At 37.9% G+C, this 24175-nt stretch overlaps 1 protein-coding gene across 2 annotated transcripts in view; it reads left to right on the top strand.

Moving 5' to 3' along the window:
* The window catches only part of GLT1D1 (glycosyltransferase 1 domain containing 1), a 61579-nt gene that overhangs the window by 32927 nt on the left and 4477 nt on the right, over positions 1 to 24175 (top strand). For both annotated transcript variants that reach the window (XM_075434593.1, XM_075434594.1), the window contains 5 exons: positions 772 to 867; positions 1970 to 2019; positions 9020 to 9063; positions 10568 to 10688; positions 19471 to 19569. In XM_075434593.1, coding sequence (XP_075290708.1) covers positions 772 to 867; positions 1970 to 2019; positions 9020 to 9063; positions 10568 to 10688; positions 19471 to 19569 — 410 coding nt within the window. The remainder of the gene's footprint in view (positions 1 to 771; positions 868 to 1969; positions 2020 to 9019; positions 9064 to 10567; positions 10689 to 19470; positions 19570 to 24175) is intronic.

Below are 24175 nucleotides of genomic sequence, written 5' to 3'. Positions count from 1 at the left end.
AGAGCCACTGGCAACTGCAATAGCATACATCAGATCTTCTTTTTCTAATATAGTCTACAAAATTATTTTTATGGGTTGTTGCTGTGTATTTGCAACAGAGATTCTCAATGACAAAAGCTCCCATGTTGAGATTTTTTTTCCCAAATTATTTTTCATGTGTGTTTCTTATCAATAAGAAATATATGTTTTGTATATATTTATATAGTTAAAATAAATGCTTTGCAATAATTTAACTTCTAGTTAATTATTCTGTAGCAGTGCTAGTGCTTTAGGGATAGATAACTATGGGACATTTACCTGATCTTTTATAACAAAAAGTGGCAGATCAAGAGCTCTAAATCCTTACAGCCAATGATTAACTAAACCTCGCAATATCCTTGAAACAGGTGTTGAGTTTTTGTATGGATGCAATTTTTTTCTCCTTATGGGTAGAAAAACTGAGGAACACACTGATTTGTATAGTTGCCTAGTCAGTCAAAGCTGGGTTCTTGTGTTGAGGAATGCTGACCACCAGCCATTTCTCCAAATCCTGCACATTCACTGCCTCTGGAAATAAACTCCTGTGCCCTATAAAATGATGTGCATGATTAAGTTCTCCACTGAGTTGATTGGAGGGTTGATGTGAGAAAAAGAAACAGAGGGAACAATAATGGGAATTTTTCAGAATAGACCCTGGTACTGCTTTTACCATGGTATGTGTTCATTCATTAAACAATTTGGAGTGTTCAGCTTTTTCACTTGCATTCAGACTTTTAAAATTCTTTCTTACAGACATTCCTACAGATACAGACAGTTTACACGTATTTCTTTTGGTATGCGGACTTCGAAGAGTCAAAGATCCTCTGTATTTAGTAGATGTATTTTCAGGTAGGTACCTGCTGTTTGAATACCCTTGTTTTGTCCCTGGGTTCAGATGCAATTGTTTTCATGTTTCTAAGTTTGGCATAAGCTGTTTTGTTCTTTGTAGAAAACTTCATAATATGCTTACATTTTAAAAAAAAATGCTCATGTAACCAGTGATGTGTTCAACACATTATTTCTGTACTACGTCTTTTCCAGACTGCTGGGAAGAACAGAGCATAAAATCAAAGCAGTATTTGATGATTTTACTAGCTGGGAAAACTATTTTGCTGTTAACAGCTGTGTATTAATGCTGTTGCATTAATATACAATATTAATGGAATACAAAAGATAAGTTCACCTACTCCAAAATAACTTTTTTAGTCTTACCGTCCTGTGGCTGTTACACCAATTTGCATGTGTGCTAATTAATATCATTAAAGTTACAAGCAAATTTTACCACCCATCTTTATGGCTCAGCATTGTAAACTAGGCTGAAGTTTACTCGCAGTCATGCAGGTGAACATTTTGCCAGGTTCTATGTGTGTGTCTGTAAAAGGTTCAGATATTCTAAGTTGGAAATTTAGACTCCACTATTCAATTTACTTTTCTAAGCTTTTACCGCCTTGTGACACTTAGTAACAAATGTAGTTTATTAAAGTCAAGTTACTGATTTTTTTCTGGTATTGGAAGAGTGACAGATTTCTCTTATGCACACAGCAATTAAGTATTAATTGTAACGGTTGCAGTTGCTTTCACACATTTCTTTACATAGAAGGAAAAATTCATATCATTCTGTCTTAGTGGCCAAAGTCACTGTATTCTGTAGAGCATTGTTGTCTTGAGATGATTCAAAATTAATATCTCAGCTTAGTTGAATAACCCTTGAATCATACAAGATTGCATGAAGCAGAAATGCTAAATACTAACTTTCAAATATGCTAATCATTTGAATTCTGAGGAGGGCTAAGCGTGAAATCTGGTATACATTCAGTCTTTTAAGTAGTGGTACAATATTTGCCTAATTCTACTTTAATGCAGGTATTTACACTGATTTCAGAGAAAGAATTAAACTAAGTTAAAAATTAGTAATTTTGATTAATAAAAAGATGTTGCTCTTCTGTTTTAGATTGGCACAGAAAGGATCCCAGTGTCCATCTGGGCATAATTGGACCTGCAGTAAGTTGTTGTAATTTTTATTTGATTTGCATGTTTATTGCTAAATACTTCTATTTACTTGCATCTGAGATATTGCAATAATTCTTTCTAAACTGAACTTAAGTCGGAGGACTTCTAACTGTTACAGAGATAAGAAGGTACAAGCCTGGCAGTTGTGAAGGCTGTTCAAAACAGGTCTGAAATGTGGAAGTGGAAGCGATTCCAGTGATCTGACTTCCAAAGTTCAGAGTTCTGCTCCCACCTAAAAGGCCTCCTCACTCTGCACGGACTCTGCTTTTGCATTACGAACGGGAAAGCAGTGAAGAGGGTTTCTCCAGGAGGATATGCACTGAGGTAGCCCAACTCTGCTCGGTTAGTTAGGTTTTTATTAATGCAAACTGTTATCAATAGAACTAGAATAGTTTGCAGAAGCTGAAGATTTATTTTACGTATAGTGATTTTGTTTTTTTGTTAGAAGGCTTGGGCTAGTTTTATAAAGGGCATCTGCAGCTGGATTACTATGATTTTATGTCTAGCTCAAGCACATGACTTGGTAATGCTTTTCATTGATTATGGTGTCTTAGAGCAAAACCTTTAGTGTTTCATTTGACTACAGAATCAAGTTTGGAAGATAAAAAGTATAAAATTATCTTGATTTTAAGAATGACTTCTGGTTTTATACCTGTGGGATAGTACAATTTTTTTTATAGAATCAGAAAGGACTAACACAAATAAAGTATTAGAAATGCCTATTTCAATGTGAATAATTTATAAATGAGCCTATCAAATATTTTGAAAGGCAACAGTTGCCATCTGGAAGAATTTTTTGGCAGGTATTATTAATAAGAATTTTTAATACTGTGAAGGTGATAGCAGATGCTCATTATCCCTCTTCTAATATCTTTTGTTCAGATGGAGGATTGCGTCTTTGTTCCATTCTGTTTAGATCTTGATGCCATTTCTGGTAGTCTCAATTTGTACACAATTAACAGTTGTCAGCAGGTGCAAAATGATGTTAGGTTTCTGTCTGACACCAGACAGCAAGGACAGAGCTTGAGCTGACACATAAAATTGGTGAAGTCTGTTTCACATTGAGAGTCTGAGTGCACCAAAGCCCGACACACAGATATCTGAGAGGGAAGGTGGGGTTGACTAAAATAAATAAAATCAGAAACTGAGTTGTTCTTATATGTCAACATTTCAGATTAAGCTCAGAGTTGGTATCATTCCTTCCAAATGAATTATATGTATTTTAGTAAATGTGCTGGCCAATATTAATGTCAGATTTCATTTTTCCCCCCTAAGTCATAAAGAACCTGTTTAAATAATTTGAAAGTTGCAACTTCTAATTCTCTCTCTTCGCAGCAGGGTCAATCAGTTAAATGGCAGCTCTTCTGTGATTGCTGACTCTCTTTAAATAGAACATACAGTTGTGTTGCCCTCTCAAAATGTTGTCAGGAGTTTCTCAGCAATGGTTTGATTTTCATGAAGCACCAGCCCCTGAAAGAGTTTAAAATAAAAACTATCACAGTCATTATTATGAAATAATCTTCTTCTAGTTGTGGAGAAAGGTTTGAAAAAGTGGGCTTATGAAGCATGAAGATAAACAAGAAAAAATATTGAACGCTCCCAACTCCACCCCACCATTTTTAAATCAAGTAGCATGATTTCGGAGGCAGTAACAAGACTGACCTTCTCTGCAGAGGGAAGCACGCACCACTTCAGCCACGTCTGAGTCTGTTCTGAGTGCTGAAAAGGGAGTAAAGGGTTGCATAAATTTTCTGCCAGTCCTTTCTTTCTAATGGTCTCTTAAAACTTAATGTTTGAGTATCCACCATTGTTTCCAGTTGCTTCCACTTTGAGATCTGTCTGATTTCACCTGCAGAAACTGAGCCTTTAGAGTGGAACCATCCATGAACATGTAAATGCTCTTATGACTTCCATTAAGTGCAGTACAGAAAAAGTGCAGAACTACAAAATACGTAGTTAATTTCAGAACCATGAGAGAACGATGAATATTTCCCAAATCTCAGTCTCACCAATGTCCTACCTAAATATTTGCTAGCACAGTATTTGCTGTGAGCCAGATAACTCAACAGTAGCAACTGCACTGTAAGTTGGTGAGGGAGAGGGGGAAAGATGCTGCTGAGCCACAAAAGTGCTTCTGCTAATTCTGTGCTGAGAGGTTCATTCCCACAGCCCTGCACAGGGACCAGGTGGAGCTGCAGGGAGACTGTCCTGCTTCTGCTGCTTCTAGTATGTTGCCTATGTCAAGGGAACCTACTTTACGCTAACCTACCAAAACTAAGTGCAGGACTTCTGAGAAAGAAATCAGTTGTTCTTTGTGTATATCCATAGCAGCAGAAGTCTTGAAAAGGCAGCCTGTAGCTGTATTCTAACCAGTGGAAAAGGTGTGAGTAGGCAGCTGTGTCATACGAAACAAACTCTTGCTGACGCTAAAAGGGTACTAAAAGCTTCACTATTTCATCTGGGTAATGTGTTCGTGTCCCTCTATAAGTCTCATCTCTGATTCATCTTCACATGAGCCTGAAAAGTTGCAGGGAGTCTGTTTTATAAGAAAATAAATAGAATCCGAATGGACAAATAAGAATGATTTTTCTATTTTCTCATTCAGTTTTGTTCTTTGTAGATTTGGGGACATAGGATTTTATTTTTAAAAGTTGTTTTTACATTTTTTTATTTTACCTGCATTTGTTTCCACACTAATGCACAAAATGATTTGGAAGTGAACTGGTGTGGAAGGCAAATCTAGAGCAGGTGTAACAAAGCTGTGCTTTAGAATCAAAAGATGTACTTGCTGCCTCCAGTGAGGATTTTAAATGTTTTAGTCACCTTTTTAAATTTGCTTCACTTTTTCATAAGCTAACGTCATTACAATTGGCTACCAGAAATAACCCTGTGGCAGTGCATAGGCAGGATCAAGGACTGAACCTCCTTAAAACATTTATAAACAGATTTCTCCCATAGTACTAAAATATTGCTAAAGGCTGAACATAAATCTCAGCTCTATTGGTATTCAGCTTTACTTTTCTTATCCGTGTTACTTCTCAAACCACAAAATCTTAAGAAAATTGGTGCTATTATCTGTGAAGCACGTCATGTTTGTTGTGCATATTTAAAGAAAATCATATTAAGACTATATTAATTAAGAATGTAAAGAGCAAAAGTCCCACACGCTCGTTTCTGCTTTGCTTCCATAGGATTATAACCTTTTCCCTACGCTCCCAATGGTGCAACCTAAGTAATGTTATGGGATTGGGTCCTGCATAATGTAAAATTTTTATCATTTATCTCCTCTTCCAGTTTTCCTTTTGTTCACTTCTGTAATGAAATTTAAAACAATAGCTAATTTTCAACAGCTCTATATTCTGAGAACAGAAGTTTATGAAACTCTAAAAAAGGCCACAAAACTTGCGTCCAGCTGTTGGGTAACCTCTGGAAGCCTACTTTGTACTCACAGCGTAATTCTTAGCCGTTCTTGTAGACAGTACAGAATATTGCTGTTTGTGATGATACTGTTTTTCTTTGACAGCTATTTTTCATCTGTCCAACTTCTTTCCATGACTGTTGAGACAGTTTTAGTTGAATATCTGCCTCCACAGATGGAGGGACTGATTGGGTCACACAACCCATCTCTTTATAATGGATGGCTGTTACCTGCTTGGTGTTTTCGGGGCTAGTTCTAGAAACAGCTGTTGACACAACTAAACTAATCAACTACAGGAAGTCTCATCACCTGCTCCAGAATATCCTAGAGTACAATAATTAGGAAAATCAGACAGGAGACAGAGATAAAATTTCAAATTCTTTAGCCTGCTGAGGAATATGAAATTCTGCCAGCTACATCCTGAATAAATGTCCTCCTCACAGAGATGCTTTTTAAAAGGTAAGGGCTACTGCTACTGTTAAGCTGACAACGCTTCTAAACCCTTGTTTGCTTTTTCTTAAAGAAAAACTCCCCAAAGATGAAACTTTTGTTAGAAATGTTGAAATGACCTGTTCCAATATTTCTTTTTGAAGTTCTATATTTTTTTTAGACCTGAAGTTTTGTGAATTTAGATCTTAGTTGCCAAATTGTTTCAGCTGAGTTAAAACTATATTTTTTACAAGTTGTTAATTCTCCCAAATTGTTGTAGTAGAGCTACAGGTTAAGCCAGAAGACATTGAATTTCCTTAAGCATTTACTATATGGAAAAGATGATGTAGAATGGCCAAGTTCAGTATGTTTGCAAGGATCTTGAATTTCTGGTGCATTTGCTGCAGGCAAATTGTGTTGCACTGCAGACAACAGTTGTGTTTTCAGCTGGAGGGGAAGCTCAGTCTTGCTGAGCGTATTCAACAATCAGCAAGATAAAAATTGTAATGTGGGGTCAGCTGCTGCTGTGAATAAAGCTGATTCCTTCCACAACGATGCTGTCGAAACCTCACAAACATGAGCAATCGAGCAAATTCTTCCTATCCATATTGAAAATGCTTGCAGATAGAGCTTTTCACTATTTAGTACTCTGGGTGATATTCTGGCAGAACTTTAAATGTACTAAGACCTGATTTTCCCTACAAAGTGTAGAGGGCCACACTAGTCCCAGTATTATAATGAAGATGTTTCTGGTCCATTGATTCTGTCTGAGTTAATTTTTATACGACAGCAATTTAATATATATCTTTGTGCAGCATTTGATCTGTGACTTTCTGCACTGTCAAACATGTCTCGGATGTTTCTTTGCCTGTCAGCAGAGCAGAACTTGCCAAATAGTGTATCTGGTCCTGTTAGGTGTGGTTTCTTGCTATGTGCCCGCTCCCCTTTCCATGTGTCATCTTACCTCATCTGTTCTGGTAAAGACTATTCATACAACACAAGCTGCCTTCCTCTGATCTCTGCTAAATCGATGAAATGTGCAGCTCTCGGAAGGCTCTTCCTCTGGATAGATGATTTAAAAAAAAAAAATTATAGGTAACTGATGATCATATTTGCCTGCTGCGTTGATAGGTAACAAAATAAAAGGTGACAACAAACCCTCTACCTGCGGAAGAACTGATCATGGAGACATTTTGGGTGGAAATAACATACTTTTCAGTAGCTTTTTCTGAGACTGTGTGAAGTTGCTAGGCATCCTGCCATAGACACTTGGCTTTGGAAGCAGTCACATCTTTTAAGTGCAATTCCAACTTATTGAACAGCTTATGTTGTATCTAATTTCTGTTATATTGAGCCTGTGGTTAGGTAACTGTGCCCCCTCAAGTTCCTAAATGTAGCTCAGGGGGATCACTTCTCTAAGTCATTCCTACACTCATCCTGAAAGTAATATTTTAACTGAGTTCTCATATTCAGGCCAGTCTTCTTGGAATATCTACCAGTAGAGGAATGCAGCTTAAAGGATTGTTCTGTTTATGAGGCAGATGGCAATTTCTTGGCTTCCACAGAAGTAGATGGGGCAGAAATTAATATCTTACAAATTTTATGAGTCACAGACTGTAGTTTTTCTCATCCTTCTAAAGGTAGAAGAGCAAAAAACCATATCCCACTGCTCATTAAATCACTTGCAAGTACTCCATTGATTTTAACAGAAACAGAGTATACTTCCTCATGAGAAGAACTCAGCATCAAAATAGTACTTTGGGGAAAAAGCTGAAAAGATATTTATATAGAAATAGCACTTATGAAGTTCAGTGTGAAATACAAAAGGAACCTGTGACATGACATACAGATTTAGTGTATGGATCTGTATCATACTCTGTCACCAGGATCAGGTGGTGCTTCAGGAAAGAGCACTTGATTTCCCCCCCTGCTGTTACCAAAAATAGTTTCTTAAGCAGTTATGCAAGCCTTTTATTTCTTGCATTCAGTAGGAATTAATTCCTTAGTGCAAGAGTGATTCGCTTGAATCTTTTAATTTATGAAACCTTGTTTTCATGAAATAATTGATCTTGTGTTCAAAGTACACAATCATAGTTATAAAATAAATACTGACTTTTTTCCAGACGTTCTCCAAAATGCTTAGTGAGTGTTCTCTATATCATAATGTGAAAAAAAACCCAAAACCAAAATATTAACATGCATTAAAAAAATAAGCCATGTTGTTCCCAGTACTTACAATTGCTGCATGCTGTGTAAGCTATCATAAATTAATATGATATAGTCAGTCAGCCTTAACAAAAAAAGTCCAGTTCTGTTCTTCATGTCTAGTTAAGGATTTCCAGGTTCTGTTTATTTCTTTTGATCATGTTAAATGAAAATAGCAGACATAGTTAAGCTTTGTACATAAACTTACTGGAGTTAATCGCCCACCTTAGACAACTTTTTAATAACTCTAGCATGCCTTCATGTTAGACTGTATTTCAGAATTTTGTGTTGATTACTTTTCAAACCAATGTTTCTGTCAGTGCATGACATCTATCTGACTGTCTCAGCTGACATGCAGATTGCTTCCTGTGTTAACTAAAGCCTGCAAAGATCCTTTCCTTCCTCACATTGGTTATGCCACATGTAAAGGGACAGACAAATGCTTGGCACATCAGTGCGTTGTCTTCACTTAGAGAGTAAGGTGTCAGATTGGTCATTTGAATCACGTTAGCCATAGCAGAGTCATCTGAAAACAGCCATTCATGTTAAACAGATCTAGCTCTAATTAGGGCCTGCAGCCAGACGGATGTCAGGGGAGAAGAAATGGAATCCCCCCTTCTGACAGTAGCCCAAAGCTATGCCGCGTTCGAGTAGTCACTTCAAGGTTTAGCGTGGAGTAGTCAACTCACGCTCTGCTCCACTGTACGCTCCCCCCCCAGCTGGGTATTCTGAGCGTCAATCACTCATGCGAGCGTTTGTCTGAAGAGTCACATGTAGCTACCAAGTTACAGATCTGGGGTATGATTTTACAGCTTAGCACATTCATGTGAATATTTTAGTAAAAAATGTGCTAAAATTTATTTTTATTTCCTGGGTATTTCAGACATATGCTATAGTGCTAAAGTAGTGCCATATACCTGTGTGTATATTCCTTTCTAGGTTGATCCACTTTTTACAAGTGAAGTTAAGGAAAAAGTTAAAAGGTAAGAAGTTAATGTTAAGCCTTTTATCTGCTCCAGGTGAAAGCAGTGGGCTGACTAGCTTTCTTAAATCATATGTGTAAATGCTCTTTTGTATATACAAGTGCACATACGTGCACAACTCTCCATATGACTAACAAATGTGTACTGATTATTTGGCATATAACATCCTCAAACTAGGTATTCTAGACATTTTTAATTTTCAACTAACAGTAGATCTCTTCGTGTTTTGTGTTAAATCATACCTGATTGAATGTGATTTATATTTATTATCTTTTTGGGTCTTCTCAGTCTTTCTTTCATCCTGGCTTCTGCAAGATTTTGTGTACTTGCTGTTGGTGGGTAAACGAGTAGATGGACAAGATAACCCTGTAGAGGTGTTTTCTGTCCCTAGTTTATATGCTGTCTGCTTGGAGGATCTAAATGTTAGAGAAATGAGATTTTTTTTTGTGTCCGCAGAACTTAAAATCGTCTGACTTGACCAGAACAAGCATATTATCTCTGATTGATAATTTCTGATAATAAAATCTGCATAAAATACATGTTTTGCAGTTCCATTTTTGGAGCAAGAGATAATGTTTTTTGTTGTCTATCAGGTTATTCATGGGAAACATGGCTTCTGTAATCATGTATTTGTACTCCAGTTGATACAGTTACTTATCTCTGCAGAAGCTGGATGTTACTGCACAATCAGAAAACCAATGTTTAAGAAAGCCTCGTTGACAGGGAGCTGGTCTGAATGTCAAATGCACTTGTGTTTCCACCTGGCTTAGTGATCTCATGTCGAGGTTAAAGAGGCTTCTCAAGCGGAGGAGATGCTGGCTTTTTGAAAACAATCACCAGTCTTAAAAATCTCATTCACTTCATCTGAGACTGAACACCTAATTAGCCTGTTTTTCAACTCTTCACCCTTGATTTGACTGACCTTCATTAATCTGAGGAAGATGAGGCCAGTAGAAACTAACCCTTCAGAACACAAGAGTGCTTATAATACACGAGGAAGCAGAAGAGGTCTTTCAGAATCACATTCCATCCCCACAAGCCAGAATCTGAAAAGTCAGCATTTCCTGCAGCTGACCATTTTGATGATAGTGCTCCATTTCCCTAAGTATTTAAACTGTGTATTTTTCATAAATCTCTGCATGCATCCTCCTTATATTACACAAATTCTTTAAGGGAAAACTGCACTCCTGTCCATTGAACTCAGCTCCTTTGTTTGTGAGACCGATTATGGTTCACAGTGCATGGTGTTAAGTGATCAACTATAAAACTTCAGGACAACGGAGCGGCAGTTAGCAGTGTATATTCTATTGAGTTTATAACTGCATTTATGGATAGAAAGCTAAGGAAAACGTGGTAAAGTGGCTTGCCCGTGGGCAAGCGATTGTTAACATCACAACTGTGCCTGAATTGCTCTGACCACCTTCCATCACTGCCCTAAGTTTTAGGAAGAATTGTTAGAGCACGTTCTTAGGAGGTGTCCTATTTGTACGCGTTTTATTTCTAGGGCACCTGGAGTACATTTATTACAGGAGATGCCACAAGATGATCTTCATGCTGCTATGAAAAGGTGCTTTGCTGTGGTGAACAGCTCCGTTTCAGAGGGGATGTCTGCTGCAATTCTGGAGGTAATTGCATCTTAGCAGTAAGGTTTTACAGTGAGGTTACAGAGAATCTGAAATTGCCTTTTATCACTGGAAATGTGTGTCAACATTTTATGTTCATGTTTCAAAGCTGGTGAAGACTAGCTAAAATATTTCTTTTTGTAAGTGTTAGTAATTAAGGTTTTCTTCCATTTTTTATGCTTTGTCTGATTATTTTTTAAAGGATAGAATGTAATTTCATCAATTCTGTTAAATTAGCAATACAGACCTGAGATATAAGAATCATTCTGATTTACTGGCGTTGTCGCTAGTCTTGATTCAGCATCCACTTCCTTGTAATGTTGCTAGAATAGACTTTCATGTATTTTTACATCCTTTCAAAAAGCAATCTAAGAACTGTATTTGGTTATTTAATTCTGAAATGATTAATGAATGAATGACATGCTCAGGTAATTTTTTTGCCATCAGTATTGCAAATTAATAACCAGGTCTATTTCATACCTGTCAAAGTAGGGTGCTGCTTAGTATCAAATGCCTTCTAGGAATGAAAAAGATGCACTTGAAGTGGAAATCCTTTGGGCAGACGCCTTGTACTAGTCCATTTTTTTTTTTGTGACTGTTGAATGTTGGTTCATGATGATCTCAGCAGATCATCAGAAGAAGTTTGTATTAATGAACCTCCTATTTCTGTTTCTAATGAGTAATCACATGTTGCATTGCTAGCATGCTTTTCTTCCACACATCTGAAAGTCCTTCGTAAGTAAGAACAAAGTGAGCTAACAATTATGAAAGTTAGGTGAAGGTAGGATAGCGAATGTGTGTTTCCTTTCTAAAATGCCAGTGCTCAGAGGTGGAAGCAGATGCTGTTTCACAGCAACAATACTCTATAAACAACAATTACTACAGACTGTGACATTTCCAAACTTATCAGTGTGGCAGGCTAGACAAATTTTGTATGTTCGGTAGTTGAGATGAAATGGAGTGTACCAACACGGTACACAGCCACAACTACATCAGTGACTCAGAGAAGTAAAAGTTAAGTAACTGTCACCTACTCCTAACCAGTTACATGTTCCCTTCAAGACCACTCACATAACAGATGACCAAAAATCAATATGATTTGGTTCCTGAGTGTGTCAGTGAGTTGGGGGGGGGGAACCAGGAAGACTGTTGAGAGACACAGCATTTGCAACAGAAGTGCACATGCACTTGGCCTGATACAAATTGTTATGCAAACTCAGGGCTAATGAGACAATTGGTATCATTTTCCCATCAGATTTGAGCAGTTAAGAGGCACTTTCCTTAGCTTTTATAAGGAGAGGGAGCAATTCTGTAAGTTCAGTGTCTTAACAAATATGTGGTAACTCAAACCAAAAAGATAATGCCAGTTTACTCCAGAGGTAATGTTAAGACTTCTTCAGGAACTACTGATTTTTGTTCTCCTCTCTTGAAGTTGCAATTCTGACAAGTTTTGAATCTGGTAACTATAAGACTAAGTCAACAAGGAAGGAGTTTTTTGAACTGTTCTCTGTGTGGCTGAATCATAGAATCATAGGTTGGAAAAGACCTCTAAGATCATCAAGTCCAACCATCCACCCAACACCCCCATGCCTACTAAACCATGTCCTGAAGTGCCACATCTACACAGTTTTTGAACACCTCCAGGGATGGAGACTCAACCACCTCCCTGGGCAGCCTGGTCCAATGCCTGACCACTCTTTCAGTAAAGAAATCTTTCCTAATATCTAATCTAAACCTCCCCTGACATAGCTTGAGGCCATTGCCTCTCGTCCTATTGCTAGTTACCTGGGGAAAGAGACCAACACCTGCCTCACTGCAGCCTCCTTTCAGGTAGCTGTAGAGAGCAATAGGGTCCCCCCTCAGCCTCCTCTTCTCCAGATTAAACAGCCCCAGCTCCCTCAGCTGCTCCTTGTAAGGCTTGTTCTCTAGACCCCTCACCAGCCTCATTGCCCTTCGCTGGACACGCTCCAGCAACTCAATGTCTTTCACGTAGTGAGGGGCCCAAAACTGAACACAGGACTTGAGGTGCGGCCTCTCCAGTGGTAAGTACAGGGACACGATCACCTCCCTACTCCTCCTGGCTTTTTTTTGTTTGTTTGTTTTTTTGTTTTGGTTTTTTTGGGGGGGAAAATGAATGTTTATTGAAATTACAGCCATTTCAATAATTATTTGTCTGTACAATTACATCACAGAGCTTCAAAGGTTGGTTACTTTTTTATCATTCAGTGTGTAGTATCAAAGTCACATTCTAAAGCTTGAATTTTTTGTCTGGAAAAAAAAACCTAAAAAAACCCCTCATATTTTTCACTTCAGTAGTTGTATAATATGGAAAATACATTAAAAAAGCAATGTTTTTTTCTTATGGCTGGATAAATACCAACTTAAATAAATGACTTTGCATGAGTTTCTTCTCAGATTTCAACAAAAAACATTAGTGTTAGTATATCTTTAACACATTAAATCTCCAAAGAGACACCAGTGAGGATAAGCATTTAGTATGAATCTCTGTGTGTATGAAATAATACTAAAGAGCCTTAATAGGCATAGATGTTTTTACAGAAATCCAGAACGGTTTTAGTAATACACATTATTAGCATGAATGTGGATGAGTACATTTGATTTGCATGAGTGAGTGTATTCCTACCACTCTCTTGTCTTTCATAGAATCATGAAATATTATTATTTCGTAATAATAATAATATTATTATTAAATAGTCTAATACCACTTCTAGTGGAGTCAAATAATACCACCTCTGTCCCTTTAAGTTTCCACTACACAGTTATGTTGAGTATTTTAATCACAATTCATAACCAGACCTGTCAAAAAAAAAAAAAAAAACACCAAAAAAACTCTCCACAATAACTATTCTTCTCACTGGAAATTACTACATGAACAGAATAGTAAATACTTCCTGTTGTATTTCTCTTCTTTCTCTAAGAATTACAAGACTATTCTGGCAAAAGAACATTCTATGCAGGATGTGTTTATATACATTTGCGATGTTACCTTCCTCCATTTTGATGTTTTTCTTAAATCAGAAAAAAGGTATATATTAGGATGAATCAGCAAGAAGTATTCATTTTCATTTCTCATGATGAAAAATACCTATCTATATTTTATACAGATATGTATTTTTATACATATATATTATATACATTATACATATATAGTAGATAGTATTAGTTTTGTGTCTTACATGTAGCTGTGCATATCATGTCCTAGGCTAGCCTTATGATGGGTACATTTAAGTCTCTGAGGACACTACCTTTACTAAAAATAAAGTTAATCAACATTTAATCTACCTTGAAGTCTTAATCTGAGTTTAACAGCTAAACATGCTAAAATAAACTGACAGTTGACCATAGTGGAAAAATTAGATTCTCTCTTCTAAGTGCAAGACTTGACCTATAGTAGGCTGTTAGCTATTTCCTTGTACATGATAACTTTTTCATAAAAAGAGGAGAAAAAGATCCTGCTCTCCTTTCTTCTGTTATTACATTGGTGGAGTAATGTCACATTTAATAGTCAGATTTGGTTTGTGTGCATGCATAATCACGTGTTGAAGGTAAAATGCAATTTCAAATATTTTGAAGTGGAATACTTGCTCCTGGAAAATCTATAATCATAGGCATAACCCACTTCTTTCCACCAGCCTCAGTCTGGTGGTGCCTTGTTGTTGAATATTGGAGGAGGAACAGTCTAATGTCTGAACTGAGAACTCATAACTTGGAGTTCATCATGGAATTCACGTAACAGGGATCAGAAGAGCTGGCATGCTTTCAGAAGCCTGAGCATGCTAGTTGAAGTACATATTGGTTACAAGCTAATGAGTTACCAAGTACAGGTGCAAACTGAAATCTTGAATCTGAATTTCTTCCTGAAATAGGAAGTCCAACTGGCATGGCACAGGTGTTGCGAGACAACAGCTCCAGTCCCAGCTGAGTCAGGATTTTCTACAAGTGGGATGAGGTCTTTAGTTATCTCTTGAGAAACTACCTGAAGCTTGCCTTTTTAGTACCTCAGACTGGTTTGAATTCTTCTTCTAAACTTAGAATTGTTTTTGTATTGTATGTTTGTTTATTAGACAGTTGTACAGTAGGATTTGATGTCATGCTTATAAAATATCCGACTGTAAAAGTCTCTCAGAGGATGTGTCAATTTAATGAAGTCAAGTCCCTGCTTGTGATGGCCAGCAGTAGGAAAGGCCATCTGTTAAGATCTTGTTAAATTAATAATGCAGAATACTATGTATAAAAATCTTTTGGTCCTAGGCTGGAGATAACATCTTCCTAGAATTTGGAAATGCAACGTTCATTCTCTTAAAAGTTCAAAATTTAACAAGATCTGTGAATCTGTAAACAGTATTTTAGTATGAGATACATATCTAATATATAAATAAAATAAATGTATAATCGTATCTATTTCAACCTGCCTTAAGGTATCAAAGAACTAGAAGCCATAACTAATTACTTTGTCATCTAGTACTGATATTTGAGAGATTTTGCTGTAACTAATCTATTTTCTGTTTGACATCAGAAGTGAAAACAAGCATTATAGCAAACGTTTTAATACAGCTCTTCCTCAGAAAGCTCAGGAGTTCTGCATGTGCCTGGGCACGTGATGGTGAAAAAGGCAGTGCTGCTGGAAATCTGTGTATTTTCTTTATACAGTTGGTAAGAAAAAGGTTTTGACTCCAGCACCATTTCATCAGAGCGTTTTTTCTGTGCTCTCAAGAGTATTCCAGCTGTTGTAAAAATCATTAGATTGTTATGCATTTACAAAAAAAAAGCCAACTAAAAAAAAGTCATCATAGAAAAGGAAGATGGCCAGATTCTGTTCTGCTGTAGGGCAAAATCCAGTCTTAGGCAGCATGTGAAATACAGGCCGTTTGGAATATCACAGAATCACAGAATGTTAGGGGTTGGAAGGGACCTCTGTGGGTCATCTCGTCCAATCCCCTGCCGAAGCAGGGTCACCCAGAGCAGGCTGCACAGGACCTTGTCCAGGCGGGTCTTGAATATCTCCAGAGAACGAGACTCCACAACCTCCCTGGGCAACCTGTTCCAGCGCTCCGTCACCCTCAGAGGGAAGAAGTTCTTCCTCAGGTTCAGACAGAACTTCCTGTGCTTCAGTTTGTGCCTGATGCCCCTTGTCCTGTCGCTGGGCACCACTGAAAAGAGCTTGGCCCCATCCTCCTGACACCCACCCTTCAGATATTTATAAGCATTTATAAGGTCCCCTCTCAGCCTTCTCCAGCCTGAGCAAGCCTAGCTCCCTCAGCCTTTCCTCAAACTATGAAAAAAAAATTAAACATGAAGGGATGTTGTAGAGTGGTAAAATTGAAGAGGGACCAACAAAAAGATGCATAGGCTAGGAGGAAGAAAACAAGGGACCATGCAGAAGACAAAATAGTAAATAATGCCTGTATTTACTCTACAACCCTTATACTGCTTGTTAGAAGTGCTTGTTGTGTAACCAGCTTCCAAAGCTGAAATTTATACCCTGCATCCTTCTGAAATAGCATTAAAACATATTTGCAGTCAGAATAATGTAACAAAACAGATGGCCAATGGACTAAAATGTTATTCTGTGCTATTATTTGTAGAACGTAGGTCAGTAAATTATACATATTTTCAACAATGCAAATGATTCTTTTTACTGCTTAAAAATAGACTAAGTATCTAAATTAAATTCTAAGCCACTTCAGGCAGTAATTATTTACAGCCCAATCCATTTGTTTAAGGCTAGCTGGTATCAAGCCAGCCCCTCATCTTATGTATTTGGCCATCTGTTCTGTCTTTCTGTAGCTGTAATTCATTGGTACCTATGTGTTTTGGGACCTGAAAGTTTTCTTATGTAGCAGTTACTGCCGTCCAGCTCTATGAGACAGAACAAATGTCTCTCCCTTTAGAGTTCAGAAATTATGGAAAATTAAATATAAACTTACTGATCAACTTCAGTGAGTCATCAACTACGTAGCATTCGGAAACAGAAGTGAATGAACTTATCTTGCGACAGTTATTTTTTTACATGTTTGCTACAGTCCAATCTAAACTGCAGTAGAGCAATACTGTGGCAGCCTGTGCAACCACACCAGTGGGTACAGTTGGACACAGAACTGCCTCAGGGTCCTCTCACAGATATTTGGCGATCACTGTCGATGCACAGCCCAATGGCACAGTGTCCACTATCGGCTACATCTGACATGCTTGAATCCAGACACCTCTCTGTCTTGCAGGCAACTACGATGGGGATAGTGGCACTTCCAACAGCCAGTCCTGGGCTAGTTGTGCTGTGTTTAGTGTGTTTTCTTCTTTTCTTCTTTCTTTCTTTTTTGTAAATGGTGCTCTTTCCCTTGAATGGGCAATCCCTTGTTTGGAAAGTAGCCAGATCTGAAATACTCTTAGTTTTGTAAAGGAGAAATACAGAGAGGTGAGGAGAGGGCCTTCGGCAGTTGACAATGAACGCTGACACACTTCACTGCCCCTATCAATGCTTGATTTTCAGTTCAGAAGTTCAAATAAAATATCTTCCCTGTTCATTGAACGTGTTTGAGTGAGATCAACAGCAGGCAGACTGAACACAAGGGCATTTAAGCCTGGTAATAGGAAGGACTGAAAAAGAGCTGAAACAGAAATTCTGTCTCTCTTTGAGATGTTGGTGCTTCTGTGGGAACCCCGTGTTAGGTCTGAAGCTAGTTGATTAGAGCCAAAAGCAGCTTCCTCGACCTGCAGACTCAAAACGCGGGCAGAGTGGGGCACCGCTATCTCTCATTTCCTGGGTGAACTTTGAAATTCAAAGACGTTTGCTCTACTGATAAGTAGATACTGTCATTCTATGTACATCTACCTGTTGAAAACAGATTTGTTTTGTTTAACAGTGAAGTCAGAGCAAGTGACAGATTAATTTGTGGATGGCAAACAACTGTATTTCCTCTCACCAAAGTGACATATTTTTTAATTTTAAAAACAGCTGTATCTCAACAACTTTAGACACTTAGATAAATTCAGAATTCTGGTCTGTAGTTCTTGTATTTCCCATTTACTTATTCTGGTTTGTGTTCACTTCATTAATCTGTGTGTCTGAATTACCTCCAGCTGACCCAGTAGTTTCTGATGCAAAGTATGTAGAACAGGTTATTTCATTAAGGGTTATAATTATTTTTAGAGCTAACTGCTGCAAAGCAGATGTTTGTGCCAGAAGGAATATAGAATTTCTGTGTCCAGAGTAAATTCATCTGCAGTGGTGATTCAAACAGTGTCTCTCTTGCGTATTTTAAGCTATTAAGACATGTTGCTAAGTCACAGCAGTCCCTCACTGTTCAAAACATAATTGGTTCTGTACATTATCAGCCAGGGTATTTTTGTCTTCAGTTTTGTCCAAACTATAAAAAAGCATGGTTTTCTCCTTGGAATTTTGTTGTTTTGCTATGTAGGCTGAAGCAAAATTGCTCCCCATCTGGGGGTGTAATGGCAGTAATTAAAAATGCATTCACTCTGAAGTGACAGGGAATCAGTATGAAACAGATTGAACATTTGGGGGACTGAATTTCTTTCTTTTGTTTGACACTGTGATAATTCTGCAATATGAGTTTTCCTGCTATTACAGTCAATGCATCTCCAGACTTCATCAATAGTAATTAAAGTTTCAGATCAAGATGTGCCTGAGTAACAGAGTTGAGTGGCCAGGGTTTGCACACTAGTTACTTCACAATCTAAGCCATATTTTTATAAGTTGCCAGGCGTTAGGTCTCTTGGAAATGGTTTACTAGCTTTGAACGGATGCTGTGCTGTGCCTCTGCCCCGGTTCTGCAGGCAGCCTGAAACGCTACCATGCGGAGACCCCATGCTTCCTTTCCTTTTTTTTGTGTATATACATACGTGCCCGCATACATATACATACAAATAAATGAATAAATACATCAAGCAGCCAGCCTGTAATTTATGTGGAATCAAATCCTGCTTCTTTAGATGTGTTCCTTGGTCTCTGAGGAGTCCCACACCAATAGGTTTGTAGATGGTATGTTTTGAAAGCATAATGTGTTCTGAAAGCATAACCTTTCCTCTCCCCTCCTTGGTATAGTTCAGTCGGACACTGCATCACTGCATACCCGCCTGTGGTCCCCGAGTGCTCAAAGTCCAAGAGACGCTATAGTAACAGATGCTGTCAAAAAACCCTCCTCCTTCCAGAGACCTACATGACCAGTAGGGATCAGGACTGGGGAGAAGGAGCCAAGTGATTTCCACGATCGCCTTCACTGCCGTTGAACTGCCCACATCTCTCCAGTTCTACACATGCAGAAAATATGTGAAAAGTGTGTTGTCATGGAATAAGAGAACAGATTCTTTGTTGGGAGAACTGGCCTTTTGTGCTATGAACTAATCTTCTCATCTATGCCCATTAACACTAGGAGCTACAGTGACAACCTTTGATCTGAACCTTAGTTTTATCCTCTTAAAACCTGCCATATGTCAGGACCTTCCAATGGGAAACAAACTGCATACTTTGAAGTGGAAAAGAATAAAGGATTAAACAGCTATCCATTGACTTTCTGGATTGATTGCTTCTGCGAATGTGTTCAAAGTTACAAGACTAACAAAAATGTAAACAAAATATTTCAGAGAAGTTCCATATAGGAGATCACCTTAGAAATGGTGGTTTCAGCTAAAAAATTGGAGATGGGAAAGAATATTGATTTCTTGTTTCTGTTTTTCGTTTTAAAATTGTCATTATTAACATCTCAAAATCCCTGAATCCTAATAAACTGTTGTTTCCTTTCTCTAGGCAATGGATTTAGATATTCCAGTGCTGGCAAGGAACATTCCTGGGAATGCAGCAATAGTAATACATAAGGAAACAGGACTGCTATTTTCAGATCCCCAGGTAAGAACACAACAGATGCTTCAACCTTTCCCTTCCATAGGTTAGGTTCATTTTCCAGTACGTGCTTGTGTCTGTCTGCAAACATGGCTTTGACACTCAGCAGTTTTTCTCAGATTCTCCTAAAAACCTGGGTGTTAGACTGCCTTGCTTGAAGTTCTGCTGTTGTCTCACACTCACTTTGCAGTTCACGAAACTTTTACTAGGTGTCAGCCTTGCTGAATGTTTGTCCCGCCGTGCTGCTGTAGAGCCTCCCAGCTGAGTGGGGCTCCGCTCCCACCAGCCTGATGTACTTCAGTTGTGAAGGTTCCATAAGCAAACCCTGGAGGAGATGCTATGCATATGTCGTATTTCCCTTCAGGTACTAACTGAAATATGAACTCATATTAGGCAAGCAATAGCTAACCAAAAAAGGGCTATGAGCCTGAAGTTTTAGATAAACATTATCTATAATTTCTAGAAGTGTTAATAGAAAGCATTATTAAGTCCAAGATACTGCTCAGTCAGAAAGTAATTAATGACTAAAATTAAGCAAAGTGTTGGAATGGAGTTTCTGTGAAGATAAGTAAGAGTGGGGAGAGAGGGAACACTGCCCGTATTTAAATGCTGGAAATTTTAATTTCAGTGTATTTTCTTGCCTTATGGCTTCACTGTAACATATTCGAATATGGTGTAAGATGACTTTCAGACACAGATTTGCTTGGTGTTTTTATCCAGCTGAAGATTAAAAAAACTTTACTAGAATAGTCCATTTGATAATTTTGCAAAGTAGAAAATGCATCATTGTATTTATTACTTTATGGAATGTGTGATTAATCCATCCTATTAAGTTGTGTTTCAGGAAGGTGCGTTCTCAAGTTACTTTTGGATGGTTTTTTAATAGAAAAATTCTTCCAGCTCATGGTTTGTTGGGGTTTTTTTTCTGAAATAGTCAATGTTTCCACTGATTTCTAAAAAAAAATTTCTTTGTTAACTTCTGGAATTTATTTCATTTTAGAAGTATTCCCTCTTTGTCCCATATTCTTTGGAAATGGGGTACTTCCAGACTAGTGGAGGCTGAGACGTAAAGCTATTTGTAAAGTTATTTGTACGTGTATTCCCTGCAAAGAGCCCTTTGACTGCCCTACGCTTCTTCAAATCTTCAAGGAGATATGATTATACTGAACACTCAGACTTATGGCTCGCCTGATATTAATTCTGATACATTCTGTGGTTTCCCTTTACATGGGAGTTACATTTGGCTTGGAATTCAAATACATAATTTGTACCAGACCAAATTAGCTTCATCATACATCCTTGCAAGAAGCCTCTGCTGGGATCTCCAAGCATCCTACAGTCCAAGTGTTTATTTCGAATTCAAGATCAATTAAAAATATGCTATATATTTCCTCACTTAAAGGAAAGTGCAATTTTAAGTACAGGAAGTACTCCCAGAGACATCAGTAATTGTACAAATGGCTAAGGACTTTTTTTTTTTAATATCAGAACTAAAGTCACAGGCTGTAAATGTGTCTAGAATACTATAATCTGAGTTTATATAAACGCCTTCTGCCTGGGCTCCCTTCTCTGCAGTGTGCTGTGCCAAAGGTCAGAAACCCCCTTATTCTGCTGCTGCTTGTTGGCCCCCTTTTTGCTGTTACTCTATCTCAGTAGTCCGCAGAATCTCTCTTAAGTGAAGAGGGTAACTTGCTTTACCATATTAGCTGTCATACTCCTAGGTAGTATTTGTACTGGAATGACTAATGGTTGTGCAGTTACCCTATCTTAGAAAGGAAAGTAATATCCCTGCTTTCTCTGTAAATCAGCAGTTGTATCTCATTTAATAAAAGCCCTTTTATACTTTCATTGGTGTTAAATAATGTATAAATTATCAAAGTTTGCAATGGGTCAGGAAAATATTTGTTTGCAGGATAATACTCTAATCCCACTGCAGAGCTGTTGAAAAACTTTATTCTTGCAGAGATGAACACAGAATGGTTTTAAAGATAGAGTAACCATTTCCTCTTGTTCCTTATCGCCTGAAACCATATCAAATGCAGTTTTTAAGCCACTGTACACAGTCTACCAGAGATTGAGGGTTATATTATACCAAAGAAATGCGATAAAGTTAGCACATGTACAGTTTCAAGGTATTCTTCATCTTTTTGTTGTTGGAAGAAGTAACAGGCTGCCCATGGCACTTTGAATACTGCCTTAGAAGAGTCAGTCTGACAATAGGGATGGAAAAACATATGTTCTGGTAAGAAGTTTTCTGGGTTTTTGTTACTCTGGTTACTTTGACATCTTAAGTTTCTGGTAAACTTGCATCAGGTTAGTTGGGGAAAATGCTTTTAATCATACAGAGAGATTAGTATTTATTCAGATGCTTGGGAACAGCTGTCTCCATCTTGAAGAATCTGAGCCACCAAAGATTTTTAAGAAAATGTCAAAGAAATTTTCATTGCCAAGTTTAGTGGATCCTATCTGGTTGTGATGATGCAGACTATCATAGGTCAAAAGTAGAAAGCATTGCTTATTTTCAGGTTGTTACTGATGTGGAGAGGGAAAGCTTTACAATACGGTTAGCTTAGATATGAGCAGTTGTGTCTGGTTGTGGACTACCTTCTTTTTTGAAAGCTAAATTAGAGGGATAGAAATTGATCATTACACAATGAGAACTGTTTTAAATTATGAATGCTATTGGTTTTCGTCTTTTATTCTTGCTAAAGTGAGCTTCTGTGGCTTACAGGAAAGTAGGATAATTTGTGTGTAATTGTAGTCATCATTAACTGTTTGCACATAGGCTGCGGCTTCAGGACTGGAAATAGCGAAAGCCTTGCCAGTCACTGAAGACAGTACTCGGTTGGAAAGAGTTAATGGGAAGGTGAAAGCTATGAAACGTTTCGTCCTTGATACTACATCATCTGTGCACATTACTTTTAAATCATGGTTTGATCCTGCCACTACCTGAATTTGCAAGTTTATGGAATATTTGACACGGAGTTAATGGGAATTGAAATAAAAAAATAAGTGAGAGATAAGAATAGATAAGAATAGTCAGTGGCTTTTGGGCCATAAATAATGCAAAATTGTAAAAGGTAAATGAATGACAAAGCCAATAAGAGAGGGGCCAAGCATAAGCAGAGTTTGAGAAAGAACGTGACCAGGAAAGACTCCTGTTAGCAGAGACAACTTTCTGAGTGGTCAGAGGGCAACACAGCTCAGCTGAGTGCAGGCAGCAGTACATTGAAGGTACATCAGTCTCCTCTGCCAAACATGGGCCAATGCCATTTCTGCCAGGGCTTCAAGCCAGAATACAGCCGAAGTTTTTAGGTCTTTGAACCTTCACACTGAATGGACTAATGTGCAGGTTTTGGCAGTGCCAGCAATCACTGTTTATACTCCCCTAGAAATACTGGCCCATTGCCTTGTGAAGCACATGGATGTGCCAGCGAACTTCTGAGCTTTGCCTGCCACTAGGTAGATCTGTCGGTATTCTGAATTTACATCTGGCATTTGCCTTCCCTGGGGTGATTCTCTGTTGTTTAAGAATCATGTTCTTTCATCTGCTGAAGCTGATATGAAATGGTTTAATTGCAGACTTGCTTTCATTATATAAATAATATATTAACCATGCATCTTATTTTCATTTTGTGTGAGCTGTGGCACCAGTGTAGTTCTCGTGGTAATTGAAGGAATATTCATTCTTTTTACTCAGTGCACTCAATTCCTAGCTTTATCTCCCAGACACTTGTATTTCTGGGTCTCTAAAAAATATTATACAGAATTTCTTTTAGGTACTGTATAGAGAAGCTGACATTTTCTTTAAAGATGATTGGTCAATTTACCAGGAGAAAAATATGTTATGGAAGTTGCTGTTGAAAAATGCCTGTGTTTGAGGTGATGTACTACCCATAAAAAGGGGACATGTGATACCAGTTCTGGATGTGCATAAAATGATTTTCTCCCCTGTTTTTTCTGGGTTGTGGCTAACTACTGAGGTTCAAGTTTTACACTGTGTTTTTCTGTCAGAAGTATAGTAATTATGCTCATTTCTGTATGTGAATAAAAGGCTGATTAGAGATATGGGTGTCCTCCAAGTGTTAAGTTAGCATGCATATCACCTCCTTCATTTTGGCTGCTGAAGTGCATATTCTTATGTTTGATAATTGAAAAGTAATTTGTGAATTTTGCCCCTCTCACCAAAAGTGAAGCTTACTTCACATCTACAACAAAATACAAGAGTGCACAGATATTTGTGCAAATGTCCCTCACACAAATACTTACAGCATAACAACTGATACAGAGAAATGCTACCACTGTAAGTAGTTTGTGTATCATAGGCGTCTAGAAAAGAAAAATTAAATGCTTGACTTTCTGAAAGACCTCTGAGTTCTGAATGTCCGCATTCTGCACCCGGGACCCCATTCTTCAGACTCACCACAAAACTACAGCTGAAACGCAAGTCAGTTGTAGTTAAGGGAGACACCTGAAAAATGAAGTTATTGCTATCCAAAGCTGAGCATCTGAAACGAAAAACAAGCTAAGCCAGCTGCTCGAAGGGTAGGAGGCAAAACCCAGATAAGTCATAGTGAATCTTCCCATTGGCTTCCCGTCAGATTGCAAGTGA

The sequence above is a fragment of the Opisthocomus hoazin genome, chromosome 13, assembly GCF_030867145.1.
Source record: "Opisthocomus hoazin isolate bOpiHoa1 chromosome 13, bOpiHoa1.hap1, whole genome shotgun sequence".
NCBI lineage: Eukaryota > Metazoa > Chordata > Aves > Opisthocomiformes > Opisthocomidae > Opisthocomus > Opisthocomus hoazin.
Note: the sequence above shows the minus strand (reverse complement) of the source record. Positions and strands in the feature narration are given on the sequence as shown.